The 24,635-nt window shown below is 39.1% G+C and overlaps 2 protein-coding genes across 5 annotated transcripts in view; one reads left to right on the forward strand and one right to left on the reverse strand.

Moving 5' to 3' along the window:
- taf10 (TAF10 RNA polymerase II, TATA box binding protein (TBP)-associated factor) lies at positions 1-5,866 on the reverse strand. Its single transcript, XM_057829873.1, has 5 exons — positions 5,454-5,866; positions 4,263-4,426; positions 4,036-4,100; positions 3,848-3,962; positions 1-397 (listed from the first exon to the last, which is right to left on the reverse strand). Exons 1-5 carry the CDS (start codon positions 5,584-5,586, stop codon positions 308-310), a joined length of 567 nt encoding a protein of 188 aa, XP_057685856.1. The 5' UTR covers positions 5,587-5,866; the 3' UTR covers positions 1-307.
- Positions 5,208-24,635, forward strand: part of zgc:154075 (uncharacterized protein LOC556929 homolog) — a 23,775-nt gene continuing 4,347 nt past the window's right edge. The window contains exons 1-11 of one of the 4 annotated variants that reach the window (XM_057829869.1): positions 5,208-5,303; positions 9,528-9,655; positions 12,452-12,536; positions 12,733-12,806; positions 12,895-12,954; positions 16,956-17,063; positions 17,317-17,373; positions 17,448-17,578; positions 18,035-18,089; positions 18,180-18,272; positions 18,336-18,470. In XM_057829869.1, the coding sequence (XP_057685852.1) occupies positions 9,563-9,655; positions 12,452-12,536; positions 12,733-12,806; positions 12,895-12,954; positions 16,956-17,063; positions 17,317-17,373; positions 17,448-17,578; positions 18,035-18,089; positions 18,180-18,272; positions 18,336-18,470 (891 nt within the window). In that variant the 5' untranslated portion in view covers positions 5,208-5,303; positions 9,528-9,562. Of the gene's footprint in view, positions 5,304-9,162; positions 9,656-12,451; positions 12,537-12,732; positions 12,807-12,894; positions 12,955-16,955; positions 17,064-17,316; positions 17,374-17,447; positions 17,579-18,034; positions 18,090-18,179; positions 18,273-18,335; positions 18,471-24,635 lie in introns of those variants that run through there. The other 3 variants (XM_057829870.1, XM_057829871.1, XM_057829872.1) reach the window with 3 other exon arrangements.

The following is a 24,635-nucleotide window of genomic DNA, read 5'->3' on the forward strand; positions in this document are numbered from 1 at the left end:
TTTTAAATAACGTACAACACATTGATGGATTCTGGCACCGAGCTAGGCCCTAAATCTACTCAAATTGTAGATAGAATTCTGTATGACGCAAGAAAAGGAGTGCACATTTCTATGTTTAACGGTTTATTTAAACTTAAATTTGTGAATGACCAAAATTCAAAGGTGGTATCCCCCCCAAAAAACAAATAAACAAACAAAAATGGCTTCAAAGAGCTGCCCTAGAGGACTGTGATTGAAAATGAGCATGTTGACAATCGAGTGGGTTAGCAAGCAGGGGAAAATAAGTAAAGCAAAAGGAAGAAACATTTTATGTGAAGTAATAGGGCTTCTTGACATTGACGCCATATTCTGAAAGAGCAGGGGCCAGGTCCTCCATTGTAAGAGTATACTTCTTATCCTACAAATCAACAAGAAAACCCATTAGAACATACATTTTTGGGGAACAAAGCAAAGGTTCAAAGCAATTTTCCAAAAAGTCGGAACACTACACAAACTGAACAAAAACTGAATGCAATGATGTAGAAGAACCAAATTTCAACATTTTATTCAAAATAGAACATAGATGACATATCAAAAAACTAGTGAGACAAATCACGAATTGAAGTTCTTAATGGATAACTGCGGTGCCATGTCATCCGGACTAAAGGACAAGACGACAAGAGGACAAGGGCAACCCAAGTTGTTATTAGCGCTCAGTTCAGAAGCCTGCATGTGATGTTATGGGGTTACATAAGTGCGTGTGGCATGGGCAGCTTGCATATCTGGAAGGGCACCCGTCAGTGAAGAAAGGTAAATTCAGGTTCTAGAACAACATATGCTCCTATCCGGACGTCTTCTCTTTCAGAGAAGGCCGTGCATATTTCTAACATGATATTGGCAGATCAAACGCAGCATCCAGATCTTTTACCGAAAGAGAACATTTGGCCTATCAGACAAAGGCTGTTAGGGTTAAATAAAATTGCGCAATCTAGAACTCAATTTATTGGCATTACGTCATAGTTTAATCTACATTTAAAAGTACCCTAAATGGACTAAAGGTTATCATCACCTTTGGTCCCAGCTTTAAAGCATATGTGCAGTCAGCAGTACAGTAACATCATGTTCCAGGCCGGCTCGATGACTTCTTGTGAAAGTGAGCTTTCTACCTCCTAAGTGGGATAGTATCAGGGGTCGCGTTAACCGAATATTTTCCGTCGTTGACCGTTTTTTTTTAAAACGGTGACGGAAAAAACTGAAGTCCATCTGTCATTTTGACAGGTTGCAATTCACACCCCAGACCACAGGGTGGCGAGTGAGCATATTAATTAGCTATTGTCTCTCTTGATGCATGACGTCGTTGGCCTTACTCGGAAAAATGTCAAGGCAACTGAGTTTCCGAAGTTTCTTCAAAAAGCCCCAAAACGACGATGCTGTTGATAAAAGAGGTGAAAAAAGAGGGACTGATGCAGAGGAGGATGAAGGATGACAACGAATCAAGTGAATCGCCGGTTCACTCCTCACTGTGGCGAGCAGTTGAAAACGCCGCCAATTACCAAGAAGGGCAGAATTAGTAACACGGTGAAAGCGGCATAAAGCCAAAAAAGCGGACCAGACTAGCCAGAGCCTGAAATTATTTCAAGGAAAATATGGAGGGTACCACCACTGTGTGTAGTCTTTTTGCTAAGCTGAGCTCGCATACCACGGTAGCACGTCGGCTATGAACGAACACTTGACGCGCCGTCACCCAGGTGTATTTCGGAAGACAACAGGAAACAACAAGCTAGCGGATTGTAAGTCCATACAACTTTCTAACGATTTAAAAAAAAAAAAAAAAAAAGAAGTTTCCTTTATGTGCGTCATATCAACGTGCATTTTTATTTAATAATAATAATAATAAATTTAAACATATATATATATATATATTAGGGCTGTCAAAATTATTGCGTTAACGCGCGGTAATTAATTTTTTGAATTAATCACGTTAAAATATTTGACGCAATTAACGCACATGTCCCGCTCAGACAGTATTCTGCCTTTTGGTAAGTTTTACAGCAAGGTTTTTTTGTGCTGTCTAACAGCGAACTCTTGTGGTCGCTTTGCGACATGGTTTATTGCTTTCTTGCCAGTTCAATATGGCTGCACGACGTCTCGGGCTGACGCCTACGTTGTAATGCTGTGCTTATATGATCCTTGGACAAGATTTGTCCGTAAGTATGGTTGTTGTAAAGAATGTACATATTATGTTAGTTAGCGAAATGTTATATTTTTTGTATGAGACGCTTTTTGTTTATGTTTAGTGAACCTGTATAGCGTGCTAAGCTAACGTTGTTGCTAATGCAATGCTTGTGTACTTTTTTTGTGTAGTTTCACTACGGTCTAAAGAGGACAATGGTTTGAGGCCATTTTATTAATAAATCAGATGAAAAAGGAAGAAGTCTGATTATTAAGGCGTCGTTCACTAGCTGTCTAGCTTTGGAAAAAGTAGACGCTTCGGAGTGAGGATAGCATAGACAGATTTATATGACAGTAGAGTGAAATGCCCACTACAGTCCTTATGTACCGTATGTTGAATGAATATATCCATCTTGTGTCTTATCTTTCCATTCCAACAAATTATTTTACAGAATATATATATAATTTACAGAAAAATATGGCATATTTTATAGATGGTTTGAATTGCGATTAATTGCGATTAATTAATTTTTAAGCTGTAATTAACTCGATTAAAAATTTTAATCGTTTGGCAGCCCTAATATATATATATATATATATATATATATATATATATATATATATATATATATATATAAAATGAAATTATATAATATTTTATTATTATTAAATGTATTAGGATCATGGAAGGTCCCACTTGGGGGGGGGGGGGAATATATATCCTGTATATACATAATATAATAAAAATATATATGGAAACACAGCACTGGCCTGCTTACTGTAATCCATGACTGCACTAATGTTAGTTACTTTATATTATCAAGTATTATTGTATTATTGTGTATATACATATAGTGACTGCATCAAGATATAGTCATTTTAAAAATTTAAGTGACGGGTAAAAATAGATTATGACCGGATTTTTATGACCCTGTCAGTCAAAATGACAGACAACGAAAAAGTCTAGCGCAACCTCTGGACAGTATATTAGCTGCGTTTCACAATTCGTACAGATACTTCTCCAAAATATGTGTCTGGTACATCTCTCTTAATGTCTAGTTGTACGTAAACGACAATAAAGTGGTTAGCGCAGGGGAATAAAAGGTTCACAGGTCACCACGGTACCCAAGGAATTAGCCAGCTGCTGACATCGACGTCTGGACAAGAGAGGCACTTGAGATCACCTCATCTTCTCATGTGCTGAAGATGCTAATTTGTTCACATTTCTGGAGTATATCAGGGTGTACACTTGCTGCAGAAATGACTGATACTTCCACTTGTCAGTAAATGCTCAGAGTAGGAAACTATCAACCAGATATCCATAACTGTCGATTGCTTTATCTCTGGAATCAATACACTCGAATCAAAATGCAACTTCAGTTCTGTAACTCTTTTTTTTAAACTAGAATTGAAATATTAGTATACTTCTGCTCTCGGGTAATGAACACAACTAAAAGCTAAGTCTTAATAAGTATTACTGTTTCCCTTTTTTTTTCTCTCAAAACTATAGATTTTCTCAGATTAGTCTTTTCAGCAGTAATCCATGTTCTATTCTGAATACAATATGGATATTGCACTTCCAAATCATTGCATTCAGTTTTTGTGAACAATTTATATAATATTCCATTTTTTGATAGAATCCGGTTTATAGATGCGCATTCTGAACAGACATATGAGCCAAAGCGGAAAAATAGACCTTCGTCTTGCTCCTTGAACTCCCCGATGCTGTCCCCTTCATTTTACAGTACTGCAGGGCATCGTTTGCGATGTCGGAAATGAATTTCTGCGAGGCCAGGGAGATCAGGCGGATTCTATGAAATGCAATTTAAAAGCGTCAACACACTACCAACTTTGCATAACTGTGTCACATCGAACTTTTCATACATTCTTGGATCAGATGCTTCAAAACCAGCCCGGTTGAGGTAGTAGCCTGTCACTGCATCAGGAATCTGACCAAAAAAAAAGAAAACACAGTCAATGCAGAATCCGAGATTGAATGGCACTTGCGCAGAACAACACTACTTCTAATCAGCAGTTAACTGTATAGTTTGAGAGTGCATGGGTTTGTGCGACTGCATGTGCAGGACGGAGGTAAAGAAAGCACAACTCGCCGTGGGAGTGTACTCCTCCAGTTGCATGACAAAGTCAGCCAGTGGGGTTGTGGAGACATTGGGCTTTACGTCTCCATTAGTGATGCCTCCAGGCACATAAACTCCATTGGGCACCGACGAGTCGGATGATGATGATGACGTCACCGCAGTGGCTGGGGTCGAAGCTGCAAGACATATGACCACTTAGTTAACTGAGATGCAAAAAAGTACAGTATTATGAACCATTGCTTTCTGACAAGTGGTGGGAACCTCGGGGTATCTTCTGATATGATACGATTTGATGAAAGGCTCACAATAACAATTATCTCACAATATGGCGTTACAACGATTATCGATGCATGGGTCAGGAAATTAATCCGAGATATTCTATGGTAGAACTGTTAAAGAGAAAAACATGGTAATTCTAAATGGTAGAATATACACAACGTTATTTTTTTCTTGCAGTGTCGCAGACAATCAGTCCGAAAGTTTTGTCTTCCTCACAGATTATGTGAATATTTCAGTGCAACACTATATTATTGCAACATTTTTGTAGACAAATTAGTGTAATTACTCATTGATTGCCATTGAGAACGTTAGATGTCCAATTCATTTAAAATGGGATGATTGGCTTTGAATGCCCATGTTTGAGCACAACTGACGGTGATAGACATCCAATTCATTTTAATGGGAGGGCCGAGTACATTGGACCCTTCAGTCAAAATGAATTGGACGTCTCGCAACGTCACTGGCAGCAAATGAGTTAAGACACTATTCTAATGGTAAAATTTGGTAGCAACCTGTTAGTTCCTGTAATATTAAACATTAAGATATTTTTAAAACGATACATTGATTCTTATTATAGCATATTGATAACCTGTTGGGATACAAAGTATGGAAATAAATGAATCATATCAATATATTGTCAACCTCTCTTTATTACATCACTAAAAATTTCGAAGATAGTTATTCATCACGGCCATTAAAGGCGACAGCCGTTCAATCCATTCGAACGGTACATGATTAATTGGACGTTTATCGCCGTCAATGGCAGCCGATGAGGTAAATGTGATTATTCATCAATTTCTACGCAATTACAAACATTTTGGGAGCTGTCTAGTATTTGCTTTCATCAAAGAATCGATTAATATATTTTTAGTATTGGGTTCCACGGGTGCAGAGCCACATAAACAGTTTCAGTTACAGCATTACCGTTGCTGGTGACTGCAGGGATGCTGCCGACGTTACTTGTCGCATTTTCATTTGTAACACAATTGCTTGAAGTCAAAGATGTCGTGGCGTTAGACGATGCTCCGGTGGTGACAGACTGATTGTCCACATTCATATCGTCCTCGATCTGTGAAGTTTGGGGGAAACAACTTGGCGGCTAGCTAACACTCAAAACTCGATGAGTAGCCTCTTGAGAAGAAAAAAAGCTACAAAAGGACACAAAAACAGAAACTTGGGTCCTTAAACAGACACGCGTGGCTTAATAAATTCCGCTTACACCACTTTAAGGGTTTATAGAACGAAATTAAATGCAGAGTCACGAGCTAGCTAGCATCACAGTTGTTGCAGCTGAGCTCTGCTCACGCTGGTTATCTAGCAAATGGCGTCATGTGACCTTCGCTATACAAATATGACGAACTGAGCCGGAAAAAGCCGAAAGAGCTATCAGTCGGAAAGAGGAAGTCAAGCTAGTCGCTCTTCATTTAGTTTACAGTCTGCATTATGTACATTACGGCAGTGCAACGTGGTAGCTTCAGAGAAATACACATATACTAGTACTAGTATATAGAGCAGTTTAGGGGGACTCTGGACCACCCCAGGACTCGAAATAAAGCACTCTCGTGAAAGTCTGGTGTTGCATTTCAAAATAAAAGTGCCATGAAAATGGCTCATGTTTGCTGTAGTTTCTTCTGATTTTGGGGTGAACGCTCTCAAAAATGCAATGGTTCTAGAGTACCTCCAAGGGCGTAGGTTTGCATAGGGATGGTTGGGACATGACACTACCAACTTTTTAGGATGCTTAAATTGTTCCCTTACCTTATTTGCATTAGATAATGACTTCAATTATGTAGGTAATTTAGATTGTCTCCCCATATGTTGTAAGGATAGAACTGATCCAACCATTATTAAGTGAATTATTTTCATTATGTTCAGGCTTACATTTACCCCTTTTCACTGCTGCGTGTCCCAGTCCATTTTTCCGCTCAAATGCACGTTTGATTGGCTGGCTTGATCCCCGTACACACACTCACACCCACTCACAGCCCCATGCCACCTCCTCTGCCCCCCCTTCGAATAGGAGGGATATTACAAGGTTGTTTTTTTTTTTTTTTTCCGGTCAGCAGCAGCTGCAGCCACTGTATTTAATGTAAAAAGACGTTAATGTTGTGAAGGGGGGGAACACCCAACAAATTTTGCTACTGAAAGTCCGACCTGTATCAGCGTTAGCATTACATTAAACTGTGTGAATTTGCTAACCTGTAAAACTTGAGTAGGGAACTGCATAGAGAGAAGTGTCCTCCTGTATGTGTTAGAGGTGTAGCAAGGGTCCCCGGGGGCCCCAGGCAACAAGCAACATGTGGCCCTTCGAGCGTGTGCAAGTAAGAGGGACAGTTGGACTTGGAGCAATAGCATATTTAATAAAAGTATAATAACGCCTTGGTCTCATAGAGCGCTTTTTAGGACACTCAAAGTGCCCGGCTTCTACAACATTAGGACATAAAACTACAGTAACATAGTACACTCACCACTGTCTTGCTTTCTTTTCTCCTCTTCTGCTTTTTTTTTCTTTCTTTTATCGCTTCCAGAAGGATAACTTCTCTTCATGTTGGATATACGCCAATAAAAAAAAAGTCAAATCGCCACTTACTCTCACGCTGAGTCACGTGAGGGGGAGGGGGGGGGTGTAGAGCGAGTGAAGGGGCCCCTTCAAGGAACTCAGACACAAGGCTTTCACAGGCACTCTCGCACTTGTCGCTGTGACAGTGCAGTAAAGCTGCGTGTGCTAAATCTGTTGGCCCTCTGGGGGCCCCTGCTGGCTGGGAGGCCTAGGCAATTGCCTGGTTTGCCTAATGGAGTACTTCTCAAATAGTGGGGCAGGCCCCCCTAGGGGGGCGCAGAGTGATGCCAGGGGTGGCGTATGTGACCTCGGGGAACATATTTTTTTGCTATACTAGAACAATGTATCATTTGCAAAGTGTGCGCAGTATTTTTGAATAAAACAAGAGCACACAGCAAAGAGCACTGGAGATGTGACGAGGTAAGTCGAGGAAATATGACTAAGCGTATGTAGCGTTTGCCTTTGACTTTTAATACAGTGGGAGATGAGAAAAGACCAGTCTGTGTCTAAAAATGTTTGCAACGGACAGCAGGAAGCCACATCAAATAAGATGTCACTTAGGCCCCACTCCCATTGATAAGCCATTATTGATTTTTTTTTTTCAGCCAAGACGTGCCGAATATTGCCAACAATCGTCCCGCTTTGTTGCAGTGTTACATCAGTAAACCAGCAAGCACTGTTAGCATCATATAAGGTGGCATACCAAGTTGCTCAGTGCAAAATAGCAAAAACAAAAACTGTCCCACTGTCCAAAGACACAGTTGTTTTTGTTCGATTATTTTTGTGTTTTTACGGTTAAATGGTTATTAGAATTTATTAGTATTTATTGATTGATTTTTTTTTAAAATTTATTTTTCACTATTACGTGGTCAAAAAATGTACCGTGAATGTATTTTCACAGATTGGATGTGACTTTTTTTTTTTTTTTTAATACAGGCAAAGTGATGCACATTGTCTTTCTATACTTTAAGTTGAGCTATATATTTTTTCAATGATACAAACTACAGTGGCGGCAGAGAGTTGTGGGGGGGGGCGCGAAACGTTTACGTCTTCCTGGGGGGGCGTAACAGAAAATAATTGAGAAGCACTGGCCTAATGGGACGCGACGCCTCTGTGTATTTTCTACTGTTAACGTTAATTAAACTGTGAGAAATGTAGTGAACTAACTGAGGTTTATCCCTTTCATTTTCATTTTTATTTTATTTATGTGGTTTTAAAGCAGCCCAAAGAAGCTTTCATTTTTTTGTTGAGTTTGGCTGTGTTTGTGGACAAAAGGAGTAGTGTCTTACCTGAAGGAAGAGTTAATTTTTATTTTTGTTATTCCCGAACTAAGAGTTTTTTTTTATTTTTATTTTTTTTAAATTTAATTTATTTATTTATATATGTATATATATATGTTGTATTAATTTCTCAACAATGTTGAGTGGTCTTAAGACAAATGTTTATTTTTTTGCATTCCTGGATTTGAGTTATGTTCAAATATTGAAATATAAATTTGCTAATTAAATCCAGACATTTATTCTGGAAGTTTTCAAACTGTTTCTTTAGTAGTTTTTGAAAACAAAGGTTTGAATGGAACAGTGTATCACCTAAACCAATACATATGAAAGTTAGTATAAGTCAATACAGATGTATTTTGCATTGATTATTTAGCCTATTAGGTTTATATTCGTGAGAAATGTAGCCCTGACCCCCATTCAGCCGATCTGTTTGATCTTATTAATGTCCCGTCCCCAGCAAAAAGTGTACATGCAGGTTATGCTGTTATATCATCCCCACCAATGTTGAGACCAAACCTACGCCCTTGGGTACCTCCACTGATTTTTTGTCAGAAATAATTTTTGAAATTAGGCAAAAGAATTCCTACATCATATGATTATCAGAGGAAGATCCGTTGTCCCCGTAAACTGGATTCATTTTTGGTAATTATTTTAAATAGCGGAATTTCACCTCTGAGGCCACCACGTTGTATTACCGTAATGTACAATATGCAGACTCTGTAATTAATGAGGGTCGTTATTGCGTCATGGAGGCGTTCAAAGAAGTAGTTTAATTCAATGTTTTGTGGTATTTGAATAATTGCCACCCAGGTGACTTCTGAGTTAATCGTTTAGAATATTGATCTACATCTATAATAATACTGGAAATATTTTTCTACAATTTATTTGTTTAGATGGAGCGTGTACAATTCAAGAATAAAGCGGTGTTTTATAGTCCACTTTGAACTCATAGGACATTTCGCAGGAGTCCCTGAATCAAGCACATTATAGGGCGGGGCTTGTATATCTTGACTCGCGAGTCGCGACGCCAGTAACCAAACATGTAGGTTATGAATTGCTGGAACTAGGAACCCGCTCACAAAACAAAACAAAGTAACCCATCGACTCCTGTGGAGAAAGCACTGCAATCGTGTTACTTTGAAGAAACCATCTTGACAGGTGCAGCGTGGGGAGCAAAAGGTTGGTGACGTAACATGAGTCCACTTGTCCGGGTTATTGTGGTTGGAGCAGGATGTCGTGGGGAGATCTACTCCCGCTTTGCCATCGTCCACCCTGACCGTGTGCAGGTACGTCCATGTAAAATCCTAATAGCGCTAGACGTAAACATTGCAGTTAGGCCTGTCTTTTAGTGCTGCAACCATTAATCGATTAACTAGAGCTATCAATTAGAAAAAAAGATTCAAATTAAATTTTGCTGCCTCGAGTATTCGTTTAATTAAAGTGGCATTGTAATGGTTTAGTTTGAAAGTGTTTGCATTTAGTTTTATTGATTTGGGTGGATACACTGCCCTCTGGTCTGCCTCATTTCACATGGGTGAATCCAGTTGCTTCCTGTTAAGACCAACATAAGCAGTTTTTTTTTTTTTTTGAACTAATGTAATTTAGTTTATATGTATATTTAGCCGTTGTTTGCGGGAATATGTGTTTAAACCATTTGTTAAGAGCATTGTAAAAAAAAAAAAAAAAAAAAATTAGCATTTTATAGCATTTAAGCTAGCGTACTTTTGCGATGAAAGCTAGCCAATTGTCTTTTTGTTGTACAAAGTTCTTCATTTATTTATATTTTTATACCGTTTGAGGCTCAACTCAGTTTAAATTTTTCACGTTCCTTATCCGATTACTCGATTATTTGAATTAACTGGTTCATCGATCAATCGACTTCTAAAATAATCGATAGCAGCAGCCCTACTGTCTTTTGATATTACATTGTGTGTAAATCTTTTTGAAATTTTAAATTTCATTTCGGCATATTTTCAGGGAAAGCAAATGGGAAAAAGTTCTTTCACAAGTGATTTGGAGCTATTCTGGGTCACTTTTGCCTTCAGGTGTCCTGTTGATTTTGAGGGTTTTCTGGGTCACTTACTTTTGATTTCAACTCACTCTCTGTTGATTTTGGGGAAATGTTGAGTCATTCTCTATTAAATGTTGGAGAAATTCTGGATCAATTTCTGATAAAAACAAAAACATCAATATCAAATTATTTTAACTCATAATAACGTTCATCTTTTTTATCTTATGGGGGTGGGTCAGTGATGCTGTGGGGCTGTTTTCGCTTCCAAAGGCCCTGGGAAACTTGCATGGCATCATGAATGCTTTGAAATACCAGGACATTTTACATCAAAATCTGTTGCCCTCTGCCCAAAAGCTGAAGATGGCTCATCACTGGGTCTTTCAGCAAGACAATGACCCTAAACATATGGCCAAATCTACAAAGAAATGGTTCACCAGACACAAAATCAAGATTGTGAAACATTATAAGAGAAGATTCGGTGCTGTCTTGTTGGCAAAAGGGGGTTGTACAAAGTATTAACACCAGGGGTGCTAATAATTGTGACACATATTATTTGATGTCGAATAATTATTTTTTTATGTGGGATTTTTTTCCCCACTGAATAAATGCACTTGTATTGAAGGTTGGATTTTTCTCTTTTTTCCATTAAGGTCCCATATTATTTGAAAAAATATATATATATATGTTAGAAGCTAAAAAACACATCTTAACCAGGGGTGCCAATAATTATGGAGGGCACTGTATACAGTATAATTTAAAAACTTTTTTCTGTTTGATGACTACAATTTACTATAAATATACCACCAGTAAGGAAAAGGGTGAGTGCAACTTTGTAAATATCATACATTTTGTCTTCTTTGGGTTAATGAATAGTTTGAGATTACCGTATTTAACAATAGCTCTACAGTGTAGTAGTTGGTTGGAGCAAAAAAAAGTAAATAGTCTTTTCAACAACTTATAGGTGAATAGAACTACTACAGGGTTTATGTGGGTCATCAAAAAACATTAAAAGTCATTCAATAGATCCCCCCCCCCAAATTCAGGCCTTAAAAAGCATTAAACTAAATGTTTGAGGCATTAAAAATGATGTAAATTTGATGGTTAACTTTTTTTTTTTACACTATTAATCTAAATCTAATTTTGATTAGGCGTGTGAGTGTTGGTGCATTGGTGATATCAGTGAGCGGCGACATTGTTTTTGAGGGTGGTGGGGGGTAATAAATGGAGTGTGTTTCACTGTTGACTGCTTCTTATGGCCGAGGCATGACGATGGGGAAAATGGAAATTTCAAGTACATGCACTAAGTCTCCTCTTGTGTGATGAGTAATAATAATACATTTAATTTATAAAGCACTTTATATTTGCAAAACAAATCTCAGAGTGCAAGTGAGTAGTTTTTTTCATGATTGTACTCTCATTTTTCTGGATGAATTTGTGTGAGAGGGTGTTTATGCTTTTCAGTTTTACTTCCTACAAGAGTTACGTTATCGTAATCTCAGGAATCACTCTTATGTACTGGTAGTTATTCTGGTTGCTAATTTTAGGGCTGAAAGCAATACCCATCGACTGCTAGTGTTCCTTTACTAGCTCTCCTCCATGCATGGATGGCCTCCCTGAGCCTTGTGTCCTCACTGGAACTGAAGTTACATCAAGCTGTTTGTTGCGGTTATGTTGCATTTGTATTTTCAACGATTGAAAATATTCATTTCATTCAACGCTTACATTTTGTATGTGTGTGAAACTACCTGCAGTTGGGCAGGGACATTAGATTAGTTTAAAGTGGCATTAAAAAGCATTAAATGAGATTTGCTGATACCTGTAGAAAACCTGCACTCACTGGCAATACTTTTGTTGAAATCGTTAATATACAGGAAAATATATATATATATAACATATATTAGGTACAATGTTAGATGTTCAAGAAAAGGGGGTGAGTTAATTACAGCTGTTAGACCTGAAACACCCAAAACTGAGCTTCCCAATTAATGAAAGTCTTTGCTGTGATAAAAAAGATGACAAGCTATTCTGAGCCTTTAACAAAGCTAAGAGAAGTATCATTACATTATTGCAGGTTGTTGGAGTAGCAGATCCTAGGAAGTTCGCCCGCACAAAGTTCCAACAGCTGCATAACATTGCGGATGAGAACTTGTATGAAGGTGAGCATGGAACATCTTAAAATAAAGATGGTAAATGGATAGTACTTATATAGCGCATTTATCTACATTGTTACAATGCCCAAAGCGTTTTACATTAGCACACATTTCACACACCAATGGTGCTGCTGCCATGCAAGGCGCTGCCAACCCATTGATGCGATGTGCTTTATTCTATTTTCAATGCTGCCTTTTCTAGACTGGCACATTTTAGCTGAAAGAGAGAAGTGTGCAGATGCTGTTTTCATTTGCACTCCAGACAGCCTTCATAAGGTCACTAATATTAATATTCTGAACGAGTTCGTAGTCCATCGCTTTTTAAAGACATGAATTCTGAATCATTCGTGTTTGTGTGCTTCAGGAACCTGCAGTGGCCTTCGCAAAGAAGGGCTACCATATTCTCCTGGAGAAACCAATGGCTGTGAGTGACAACATGACAATGAAAAACCTCAATAATTGTTCAACAAATAGATGTTTGCCAGTCTCAAAAAAGCAACATTTTGTACTGCACAACAAAACCCTAAAGGTCATAAACAACAAAACCCCCGCCCATTTCATTTTCATGATGAAACTTTACCACTGAAATCAAATAAATCGAAGAGTTGATAAAACTACACATGACATGTATTTAATGTTCAAACTGAGAAACGTGATTGTTGTTAGTAAATATTCTGAGAACCTTATGTCTGAAACATGTTCCAAAATCGCTGGAAGAAGGGGCAAAAAACACAAAGTTGAAGAATGCTCATCAAACACCATTTTGGAACATCCCGTAGTTGAACAGGCTGAGGTACCATGATTGGGTATAAAAAGAGCTGCCCTTAATTAGTCAGCCATTTATAAGCAAAGATGGGGCAAGGTCTACCTCTTTGAACAAGCGCGTGAGAAAATAGTTGATCAGTTCCAGCACAATGTTCCTTGATGTACAATTGCAAGGAATTTAGAGATTTTATCATCCGCGGTCCATTATGTTATCAAAAACTTCAGAGAGTCTGGAGAAATTACTGCATGGAAGCGGCACGGCCAAAAAAGTACTGGATTTCCGTCATCTTCGGGCCCTTAAATTGCACTGTACTACAAACATAATTGTTACTCTAAAGGAAATCACAGAATTAGCTCAGCAATACTTCCAGAATCCATTGTCAGTAAGCACAATCCACCGTTCAATCTGCCCTTGCCGGATGAAATACAGTGTAAAGATGAAACCATTTCTAAACAAGACCCAGAAGCACTGACCTGGCAAGCCAACCCGACTTTCACCACATACAGTGGAGCAAATTGGTATTTAGTCAACCACTAATTGTGCAAGTTCTCCCACTTGAAAATATTAGAGAAGCCTGTAATTGTCAACATGGGTAAACCTCAACCATGAGAGACAGAATGTGGGGAAAAAAACAGAAAATCACATTGTTTGATTTTTAAAGAATTTATTTGCAAATCATGGTGGAAAATAAGTATTTGTTCAATACCAAGAGTTCATCTCAATACTTTGTTATGTACCCTTTGTTGGCAATAACGGAGGCCAAATGTTTTCTGTAACTCTTCACAAGCTTTTCACACACTGTTGCTGGTATTTTGGCCTATTCCTCCATGCAGATCTCCTCTAGGGCAGTGATGTTTTGGGGCTGTCGTTGGGCAAAACGGACTTTCAACTCCCTCCACAGATTTTCTATGGGGTTGAGATCTGGAGACTGGCTAGGCCACTCCAGGATCTTGAAATGCTTCTTACGAAGCCACTCCTTTGTTGCCCTGGCTGTGTGTTTGGGATCATTGTCATGCTGAAAGACACAGCCACGTCTCATCTTCAGTGCCCTTGCTGATGGAAGGATTTTCACTCAAAATCTCTCGATACATGGCCCCATTCATTCTTTCCTTTACACAGATCAGTCGTCATGGTCCCTTTGCAGAAAAACAAAGCATGATGTTTCCACCCCCATGCTTCACAGTGGGTATAGTGTTCTTCTGATGCAATTCCGTATTCTTTCTCCTCCAAACAAGAGAACCTGTGTTTCTACCAAAAAGTTCTATTTTGGTTTCATCTGACCATAACACATTCTCCCAGTCCTCTTCTGGATCATCCAAATGCTCTGTAGCAGGATTTGAGTCCCTGGCGGCACATTGTGTTACTGATAGTAGGCTTTGTTACTGTGGTCCCAGCTCTCTGTAGGTTATTCACTAGGCCCCCCCGTGTGGTTCTAGGATTTTTGCTCACCGTTCTTGTTATCATTTTGACGCCACGGGGTGAGATCTTGCATGGAGCCCCAGATAGAGGGAGATTATCAGTGGTCTTGTATGTCACCCATTTTCTAATAATTGCTCCCACAGTTGATTTCTTTACACCAAGTGTTTTACCTATTGCAGATTCAGTCTTCCCAGCCTGGTGCAGGTCTACAATTTTGTCTCTGGTGTCCTTCGACAGCTCTTTAGTCTTGGCCATAGTGGAGTTTAGAGTGTGACTGACTGACAGGTTGTGGACAGGTGTCTTTTATACCGATAATGAGTTGAAACAGGTGCCATTAATGCAGGTAACGAGTGGAGCCTCGTTAGACCTCGTTAGAAGAAGTTAAATCTCTTTGACAGCCAGAAATCTTGCTTGTTTGTAGGTGACCAAATACTTATTTCCCACTCTAATTTGGAAATAAATTCTTTAAAAATCAAACCATGTGATTTTCTGTTTTTTTTCCACATTCTGTCTCTCATGGTTGAGGTTTACCCATGTTGACAATTACAGGCCTCTCTAATCTTTTCAAATAGGAGAACTTGCACAATTGGTGGTTGACTAAATACTTAATTTCCCCACTGTACAAGATACATGTCAAGTCACGGTGAATTTTTTCACACTCTTGGGAATTTTGGAAGGTTTGTGTTTTTGTCTTTTTTTTTCTCCATATATCTGATGAAGATCACTCGATAGCATTTTTATTAGCGTCCTGCTTTGGCTTGTGCAACCTAAAGTCTCGTCCGAAATGCGAGAACACCAAGACAACTTTTGCACATACAGTACCTCTTGTCAGCCAGAGTCAAGGGCAGACATAACACCGCTTAGCTTTCAAACAGGCTTTTAGTATTTGTTCACTTTTCAAAAACAACAGCTGTACACGACAATACACCATGTGCCGCTATGTTTTTCCAACAAAAAACAGCGCTCATTAGATCAGACTGCATTCGTTGACTGTATGTAAACTGCAAATTGACTACAACCGACAACGGGAGTCGTAAAGCGTTTACGTCCGTCACATTTGTGCTTCTGTGATTGGTTCTTTCAGATTCAGTTTGTGTTGTTATCCCGAGTTCTAGCATTGATTTTGAAATCCAGCCCAAACCACAGAAGACGAGACTGACTGTATCTTGTATATGGCAAAAATAAGGCTGCCGTGCCAGGGTACAGAAGCACAGACATTTTTTCTGAGCTGAGATCATTTATAATGGAGTGTGTCAGGGGCGGACCTTAGGGGGACTGGTGGAGTGACCAAATCTCCCACTTCAAAGGGATTTCACATCTATCGCCGTCAATGGCAGCCAATGAGGTAATGATTATTTTCTAAAAACAATCAAGTTGATCACTTTGAACATTAAATATCATGTATTTGTGGTGTCGGCAAATAAATATAGGTTGAACATGGTTTGCAAATCATTGTATTCTCTTATTACCGTATTGGCCCGAATATAAGACAGTGTTTTTTGCATTGAAATAAGATTGAAAAAGAGGGGGTCGTTTTATATTCGCGGTCTAGACGTTACACCCATTCACGACGCTAGATGGCGCCAAACATCATTGAAGCGATGTTCTGTCATGACAGATCTCAGCTACTCTGAAGTTTAACCTGTTTGCATTATTTTATTGCAATGTTTTTCCTTATTCAGATTTTTTTCAAGCTTACAGTTACAGTTAGACTTCACTTTGATGGTTAATGCAGTTATTGCAATTTTGTTGTTTTATCACAATAGATTGGTTAATTTACATTTAAAAAACCAGAAGCCATTCATTTACGAGTGTGATTGCGCTTCAGTTTACATATTTAAATGTTCAGATATTAAGATTTGAATGAGGCAAAATAACATTCTTTTTCTCTCAAGTATATTGTTATAATCATTTGTTTCGGATGTACTGTAATTATTTTCTGTATAAAAATTAATTTGGTGTTCAAAAAGTCTTTTTTCAAACTTGAGTCTTGAAAAAGAGGAGTTTGTCTTATAATCAGGGCCGTCTTATATTCGGGCCAATACGGTATTTATGTTTAACACAACTTCCTAGCATCATTGGAATTGGCATTGTAGAACCTTACTTTACCTTAACCATAATTAGAACAAACAAATTCGACAAAGGGCTCAAGTCGCGTGCTGAAATACCATAATGTTGCTTATCTTTAATGTAATGTAAGTCATGTAAACATATTGCTCTATACCTTTTTATGACCTCAGACAACGGCCAAAGACTGCATAGAGATTGTGGGGGCATGCTCTGAGAATGGTGTGATGCTTTGTGTGTGTCACGTTCTACGGTACGATCCCACCATCAGCAAGATAAAGGTAATTTGACTACATACTTAGTTGTCTCTCTCTTAAAACCTTGGACAACAAGCTCACATTTGGGTTGTCGATCTCTGCTCCAGACCAAAACAAATTCTGAGCTTACTTTTAGAGCAAAATGTTCCATAAGAAGTTAAATGCATGTTTATTTCTATTAATCATGGAAGCTACATTATGTTTAATGTAAAAAAATGTTAATCATAAATACCTCTTGTTATGCATTTTTAAAAATGCCAAATACATATTTTTCTAGAAGCTGATAGACAGTGGCGTCATTGGTGATGTCATCCACATTCAGCACTTTGAGCCGGTAAGCAGGAATAAAAATGCACTTGTCCAAAATAGATATTTGCAGACACACACGCAACCCACCTCTTTATTCAGATTGGCTTTTATCACTTTGCTCACTCCTACGTACGCGGAAACTGGAGGAATGAAGCTGAGAGCTCTTTCTCTCTTCTGGCCAAATCTTGCCACGACATCGACCTCATCCATCTGTGGGCCGGGGAACGCAGGTAAAACTGAAAAAAGGTTATGAGTAGCAAACTATTAAGTCTGTCCTTGATTTGTGTTTTTGTGGTTAGAAAATATTAAACTTGATCCTTCCATGTTACCTTTTGCCACTATACATTGAAGGGCAAGTGATTTTTTTTTTTTTAATTTTAAAATAAAATAAAAAATACTCAACCTCACAAAGACCTGGTTCACATTTTAGGTCATTTAGGCTAAAATACGAGCATTTTGGTACACAAGTGCCAATATTTATCATTAAAGATTATTGTATTTTTAATATTTTATGAATAAATACATATAGAGATTGATAAAATGTCACTATAAACAAAATTATTTACATTAAAATGAATAAAAACAGAAAGACACTCTGGCTCTAGCTTTGTAAAGGGTTAAATAACTCAAGAAGACATTTGTTCGCCATAAACGAAATGGATAACATCAGGTATTGTTCTTAACAGGTGTTTGAAAGTGACGTCATTTGGCTTCATCAGCCACTTCACTAAAGAAAACAAGGTCTTCAACCTTTTGAGAGCTTCAACTAAAGAAATGTAAAGTTCCAATTGACACGCACACACATATGAGTGAGATTGTTTGTCACATTAGCCAGCAGGGGCTAGTGATCGCTGCCTGGACTGTTCAGTAGAGGAAAGCTGTCCATACTCGGCAAGCAAAATCTACTTGGAGAGAGTGAAACAGGTGAACATTGTAGCACAAAGTGCATGCTTGACAAGATTTTCAATTTTTTTTGTTTTCTTTCAGGGCCAAACTGGCTGGCCTGTGTCCATCATATGCCCCAACTCTTTGCCAGACATCGAGACAGTAACTGAGGCTCTAAAAATCGGACCGTACGGCCGCTGTGTCTACGAGTGCGACAACAACGTCTGCAGTAATCAGGTTGAAAATCTTGAGTTTGAAATGCCGGTGTTCTGTACTTAAATTACAGTCGAGCCTTGACATATGAGGGATGCATTTTGCATCTGAAGTTTTTTCTAGGTACAAGCAATTATTTGGTCAATTTTTGTTTTTGCTTTATACTAGGACTGCAAGAACTGTATGGTTGCAGTCAACTCACTTCAAACTTAAAACAAAAAAAATCACATTGTGATTAGTGTTGCACCGATACCATTTTTTGGCCCCGATACCGATACCTGGCTGTGCAGTATCGGCCGATACCGATACCACCCCGATTTTATATATATATTTATATATATATATATATATATATATTTTTTTTTTTCTTAATTTTTTTTTTCTCCGAAAGAGCTACATAATTGGATGTGAAATCATTGCTATCAAGGCTTTGTCAGGCTGTTGCTTACCTTTGCAAAATAGGAAAAAGTACACTAAACCCTAGTAGACAATAGTTGAATAAACCTTCCGCTCTCAAAGGCCAAAATAGTGCTAAATTTGTGAAATTAATAAAACATGTATAATACTAGCCCAACAGTAAGAAAGTAAAAATAAATTCATAATAATAAACTCTGAATGAACTGAATAAACTTTTTTAAACCTCTCAAAGTCCAAACAGTCCAACTTTCATGAAATTATTGTCACATTCTGCTGCTGGTTAGATTGTGTTCTGTTGCTGGGCGTGGGGGCGTGGCACTTGAATCCAATTCAGGCTCATCAACGCAGCATTTAAGCACGGGTGATCTCAGAGAAGGCTGCCAAGATATTTGCCTTGCTGATCGCTATTTGACATCTGGCACAATAATCTCGCTACATTTGCTTGTTATGCCTCTGCATTGGGTTTTTCTGTTAGTGTGCTGCTCTCGTTTGTAACCGCTGCCTATCGTCTTAGTTTGTTCGTCGACCTGCTGTCACGGACTCCTTTTGTTATTTCTACTGTCCCGCGATCGCGTGTTATTTTTTGTTTGCAATCATTAAACCCTTTTATGTATCCCCCGCTTGTTGTCTGCTTCGAGGTTCAACCTTGTTTCCGCATTTGCGGACGCTAACAATTATAAGTAATAATAATTGACCGCAGCATCCCGTCTCTCCTTTTTTTCGGGAGGTGGGAGTCCCTTATTTCTATTTCTGAAAGGTGGCAACAATACTTTGGAAACACTTCCCAAATTACTGCGGCATTTCTTTCAGTAAAAGACAATAAAAGTAAAGTAGACGAAGTGAACTGACCAGAGACTGTTGCTCCGGTCCAGCGGCCTTTTTCCTCTGGATAGCAGTCCTGCTCTTGCAGGCTCAAACTCGCTGTGTTCGTTCACGTTTCGTCTTCAAATGTTTTATCAAGTTCGAGGTATTGAAACTGGCCGATTTGACTCCACGTCTCCAAACTTTCAGGCCGCAAATCTTGCATGCAGCCATTGATTTTAATCGGCGGGATTTCTATTTGGAAATATTTCCCGCCCCCTTGAATCTTGCAACCTTTCGCCACATTTCAGGCTTCAAACATAAAGATATGAAATTTAATTTTTTTGTCAAGAATCAACAACAAGTGGGACACAATCGTGAAGTGGAACAACATTTATTGGATAATTTAAACTTTTTTAACAAATAAAAAACTGAAAAGTGGGGCGTGCATTATTATTCGGCCCCCTTGCGTTAATACTTTGTAGCGCCACCTTTTGCTCCAATTACAGCTGCAAGTCGCTTGGGGTATGTTTCTATCAGTTCTGCACATCGAGAGACTGACATTCTTGCCCATTCTTCCTTGCAAAACAGCTCGAGCTCAGTGAGGTTGGATGGAGAGTGTTTGTGAACAGCAGTCTTCAGCTCTTTCCACAGATTCTCGATTGGATTTAGGTCTGGACTTTGACTTGGCCATTCTAACTCCTGGATACGTTTATTTTTGAACCAGTTCATTGTAGATTTGGCTTTATGTTTTGGATCATTGTCCTGTTGGAAGATAAATCTCCGTCCCAGTCTCAGGTCTTGTGCAGATACCAACAGGTTTTCTTCCAGAATGTTCCTGTATTTGGCTGCATCCATCTTCCCGTCAATTTTAACCATCTTCCCTGTCCCTGCTGAAGAAAAGCAGGCCCAAACCATGATGCTGCCACCACCATGTTTGACAGTGGAGATGGTGTGTTCAGGGTGATGAGCTGTGTTGCTTTTACGCCAAACATATCGTTTTGCATTGTGGCCAAAAAGTTCAATTTTGGTTTCATCTGACCAGAGCACCTTCTTCCACATGTTTGGTGTGTCTCCCAGGTGGCTTGTGGCAAACTTTAAACGAGACTTTTTATGGATATCTTTGAGAAATGGCTTTCTTCTTGCCACTCTTCCATAAAGGCCAGATTTGTGCAGTGTACGACTGATTGTTGTCCTATGGACAGACTCTCCCACCTCAGCTGTAGATCTCTGCAGTTCATCCAGAGTGATCATGGGCCTCTTGGCTGCATCTCTGATCAGTTTTCTCCTTGTTTGAGAAGAAAGTTTGGAAGGACGGCCGGGTCTTGGTAGATTTGCAGTGGTCTGATGCTCCTTCCATTTCAATATGATGGCTTGCACAGTGCTCCTTGAGATGTTTAAAGCTTGGGAAATCTTTTTGTATCCAAATCCGGCTTTAAACTTCACAACAGTATCTCGGACCTGCCTGGTGTGTTCCTTGGTTTTCATAATGCTCTCTGCACTTTAAACAGAACCCTGAGAATATCACAGAGCAGGTGCATTTATACGGAGACTTGATTACACACATTTGGATTCTATTTATCATCATCGGTCATTTAGGACAACATTGGATCATTCAGAGATCCTCACTGAACTTCTGGAGTGAGTTTGCTGCACTAAAAGTAAAGGGGCCAAATAATATTGCACGCCCCACTTTTCAGTTTTTTATTTGTTAAAAAAGTTTAAATTATCCAATAAATGTTGTTCCACTTCACGATTGTGTCCCACTTGTTGTTGATTCTTGACAAAAAAATTAAATTTCATATCTTTATGTTTGAAGCCTGAAATGTGGCGAAAGGTTGCAAGATTCAAGGGGGCCGAATACTTTTGCAAGGCACTGTCGTAACTAAGGTTACTGCTGAACTGAGCTTATTTTACTGCTGCAGGGTGGCAAATGTCCACACACCAGAGGGATGTCCATTGAATTGAAACACAAACTGTTAAATTTGTTTACATCCTTCAGGGTTCTCTGCAGGCCATAAATGAGTGCAGTTTTTTTTTTTTTTTTACGTAAACATTACATTTTTGCTAAGGGACTTGAAACCAAAGTAATGTTGTAATTTTACAGACAGCCTAAGTCTCCCATAACTTCCGGGATGCCCTGATATTGACAGTGCCTCCCTGAAACTCAAAAGTGGGGTGAAATATCCCGGATTTTGCGACTATGTGTTATTCTTGTTTTTATTGACAATGCGTGTGAGAGCATGTGGAAAAATAACTCACCTTGGCTTGACGGATCACGCTGATTGGTTTAGTCAGACAAATTAGCCAATAAGCTTTCAATATGAGCAGGCTTCAATCGTCTCCAAAATTCTCATGTGGGTGTTGGGTAGGGTCGATAAACATATCCCTGAAGAGTTTTTGCAACTTGGGATGTCTGGTGTTATGAGTTTTAAGTGTAGTCATGAAACAACTGTAGAAGAACTACAAGTTTTGTTGAGAGATTTCCACTCAGCTGTCACATTAAGTTTACAGTGTATCACAAAAGTGAGTACACCCCTCGCATTTCTGCAGATATTTAAGTATATCTTTTCATGGGACAACACTGACAAAATGAAACTTTGACTTAATGAAAAGTAGTCTGTGTGCAGCTTATATAACAGAGTTAATTTATTTTCCCCTTAAAATAACCCAAAATATAGCCATTAATATCTAAACCCCTGGCAACAAAAGTGAGTACACCCCTTAGTAAATACATACATCCCTAAATGTCCAAATTGAGTACTGCTTGTCATTTTCCCTCCAAAATGTCATGTTACAGGAGTGCTGTCAGCATTGCTGCAGAGATTGAAGAGGTGGGGGTCAGCCTGTTAGTGCTCAGACCATACGCTGTACTCTACATCAAATTGGTGTGCATGGCTGTCACTCCAGGAGGAAGCCTCTTCTGAAGACAGCACACAAGAAACCATGTCCTATGGTCTGATGAGACGGGCGAGCTTTCCTGTGTACTGTCTTCAGAAGAGGCTTCCTCCTTGGGTGACAGCCATGCACACCAATTTGATGTAGAGTACGGCGTATGGTCTGAGCATTAACAGGCTGACCCCCCCACCTCTTCAATCTCTGCAGCAATGCTGACAGCACTCCTGCAGTACTCAATTTGGACATTTAAGGATCTACGTACAGTGGGGCAAATAAGTATTTAGTCATTGTTGTATAGAGTTCATTTTGCCTACACTTATATATTTGTCAAACCCTTTCTTTTATCCCAGGCAATAGTAGGTAGTTTTATTTACCTGACATGTTTCGGCGGGCCCGTAAATAAATAAAGTAAATAATAGTCAATAAAACTACCTACTATTGCCTGGGATAAAAGAAAGGGTTTGACGAAGTATTTAGTCAACCACTAATTGTGCAAGTTCTCCCACTTGAAAATATTAGAGAGGCCTGTAATTGTCCACATGGCTAAACCTCAACCATGAGAGACAGAATGTGGGGAAAAAAAACACAATCACATTGTTTGATTTTTAAAGAATTTATTTGCAAATCATGGTGGAAAATAAGTATTTGGTCAATACCAAAAGTTCATCTCAATACTTTGTTATGTACCCTTTGTTGGCAATAACGGAGGCCAAACATTTTCTGTAACTCTTCACAAACTTCTCACACACTGTTGCTTGTATTTTGGCCCTGACTCCATGCAGATCTCCTCTAGAGCAGTGATGTTTTGGGGCTGTCGTTGGGCAACACGGACTTTAAACTCCCTCCACAGATTTTCTATGGGGTTGAGATCTGGAGACTGGTTAGGCCACTCCAGGACCTTGAAATGCTCCTTACAAAGCCACTCCTTTGTTGCCCTGGCTGTGTGTTTGGGATCATTATCATGCTGAAAGACACAGCCACGTCTCATCTTCAATGCCCTTCCTGATGGAAGGAGATTTTCACTCAAAATGTCTCGATACATGGCCCCATTCATTCTTTCCTTTACACAGATCAGTCGTCCTGGTCCCTTTGCAGAAAAACAGCCCTAAAGCATGATGTTTCCACCCCCATGCTTCACAGTGGTTATGGTGTTCTTCGGATGCAATTCAGTATTCTTTCTCCTCGAAACACGAGAACTTGTGTTTCTACTACAAAGTTGTATTTTGGTTTCATCTGACCATAACATATTCTCCCAGTCCTCTTCTGGATCATCCAAATGCTCTCTAGCGAACCGCAGACGGGCCTGGACGTGTGCTGGCTTCAGCAGGGGGACACGTCTGGCAGTGTAGGATTTGAGTCCCTGGCGGCACATTGTGTTACTGATAGTAGCCTTTGTTACTGTGGTCCCAGCTCTCTGTAGGTCATTCACTAGGTCCCCTCGTATGGTTCTGAGATTTTTGCTCTTGTTATCATTGTGACACCACGGGGTGAGATCTTGCATGGAGCCCCAGATCAAGTGTGACTGACTGAGGTTGCGAACAGGTGTCTTTTATACCGATAATGAGTTGAAACAGGTGCCATTAATACAGTGGAGCCTCGCTAGACCTCTTTGACAGCCAGAAATCTTGCTTGTTTGGAGGTGACCAAATACTTATTTTCCACTCTAATATGGAAACAAATTCTTTAAAAATCAAACAATGTAATTTTTTTTTTTTTTTCGCATTCTGTCTCTATTGGTTGAGGTTTATCCATGTTGACAAATACAGGCCTCTCTAATCTTTTCAAGTAGGAGAACTTGCACAATCGGTGGTTGACTAAATACTTATTTGCCCCACTGTAGTTTCCATACGGTGTACTCACTTTTGTTGCCAGGGGTTGATATTAATGGCTAAATTTTGAGTCACCGGTATTTTGAGGGGAAAATAAATAGACAAATTTTTATTGTTTCAAAGTTTCATTTTGTCAGTGTTGTCCCATGAAAAGATATACTTAAATATCTGCAGAAATGCGAGGGCTGTACTCACTCTTGTAGTACACTGTTTCTGCAAAAGTTTAGTTCACCTCAAGTTAATA

Source organism: Corythoichthys intestinalis, chromosome 2 (genome assembly GCF_030265065.1).
Source record: "Corythoichthys intestinalis isolate RoL2023-P3 chromosome 2, ASM3026506v1, whole genome shotgun sequence".
In the NCBI taxonomy this organism is placed as follows: domain Eukaryota; kingdom Metazoa; phylum Chordata; class Actinopteri; order Syngnathiformes; family Syngnathidae; genus Corythoichthys; species Corythoichthys intestinalis.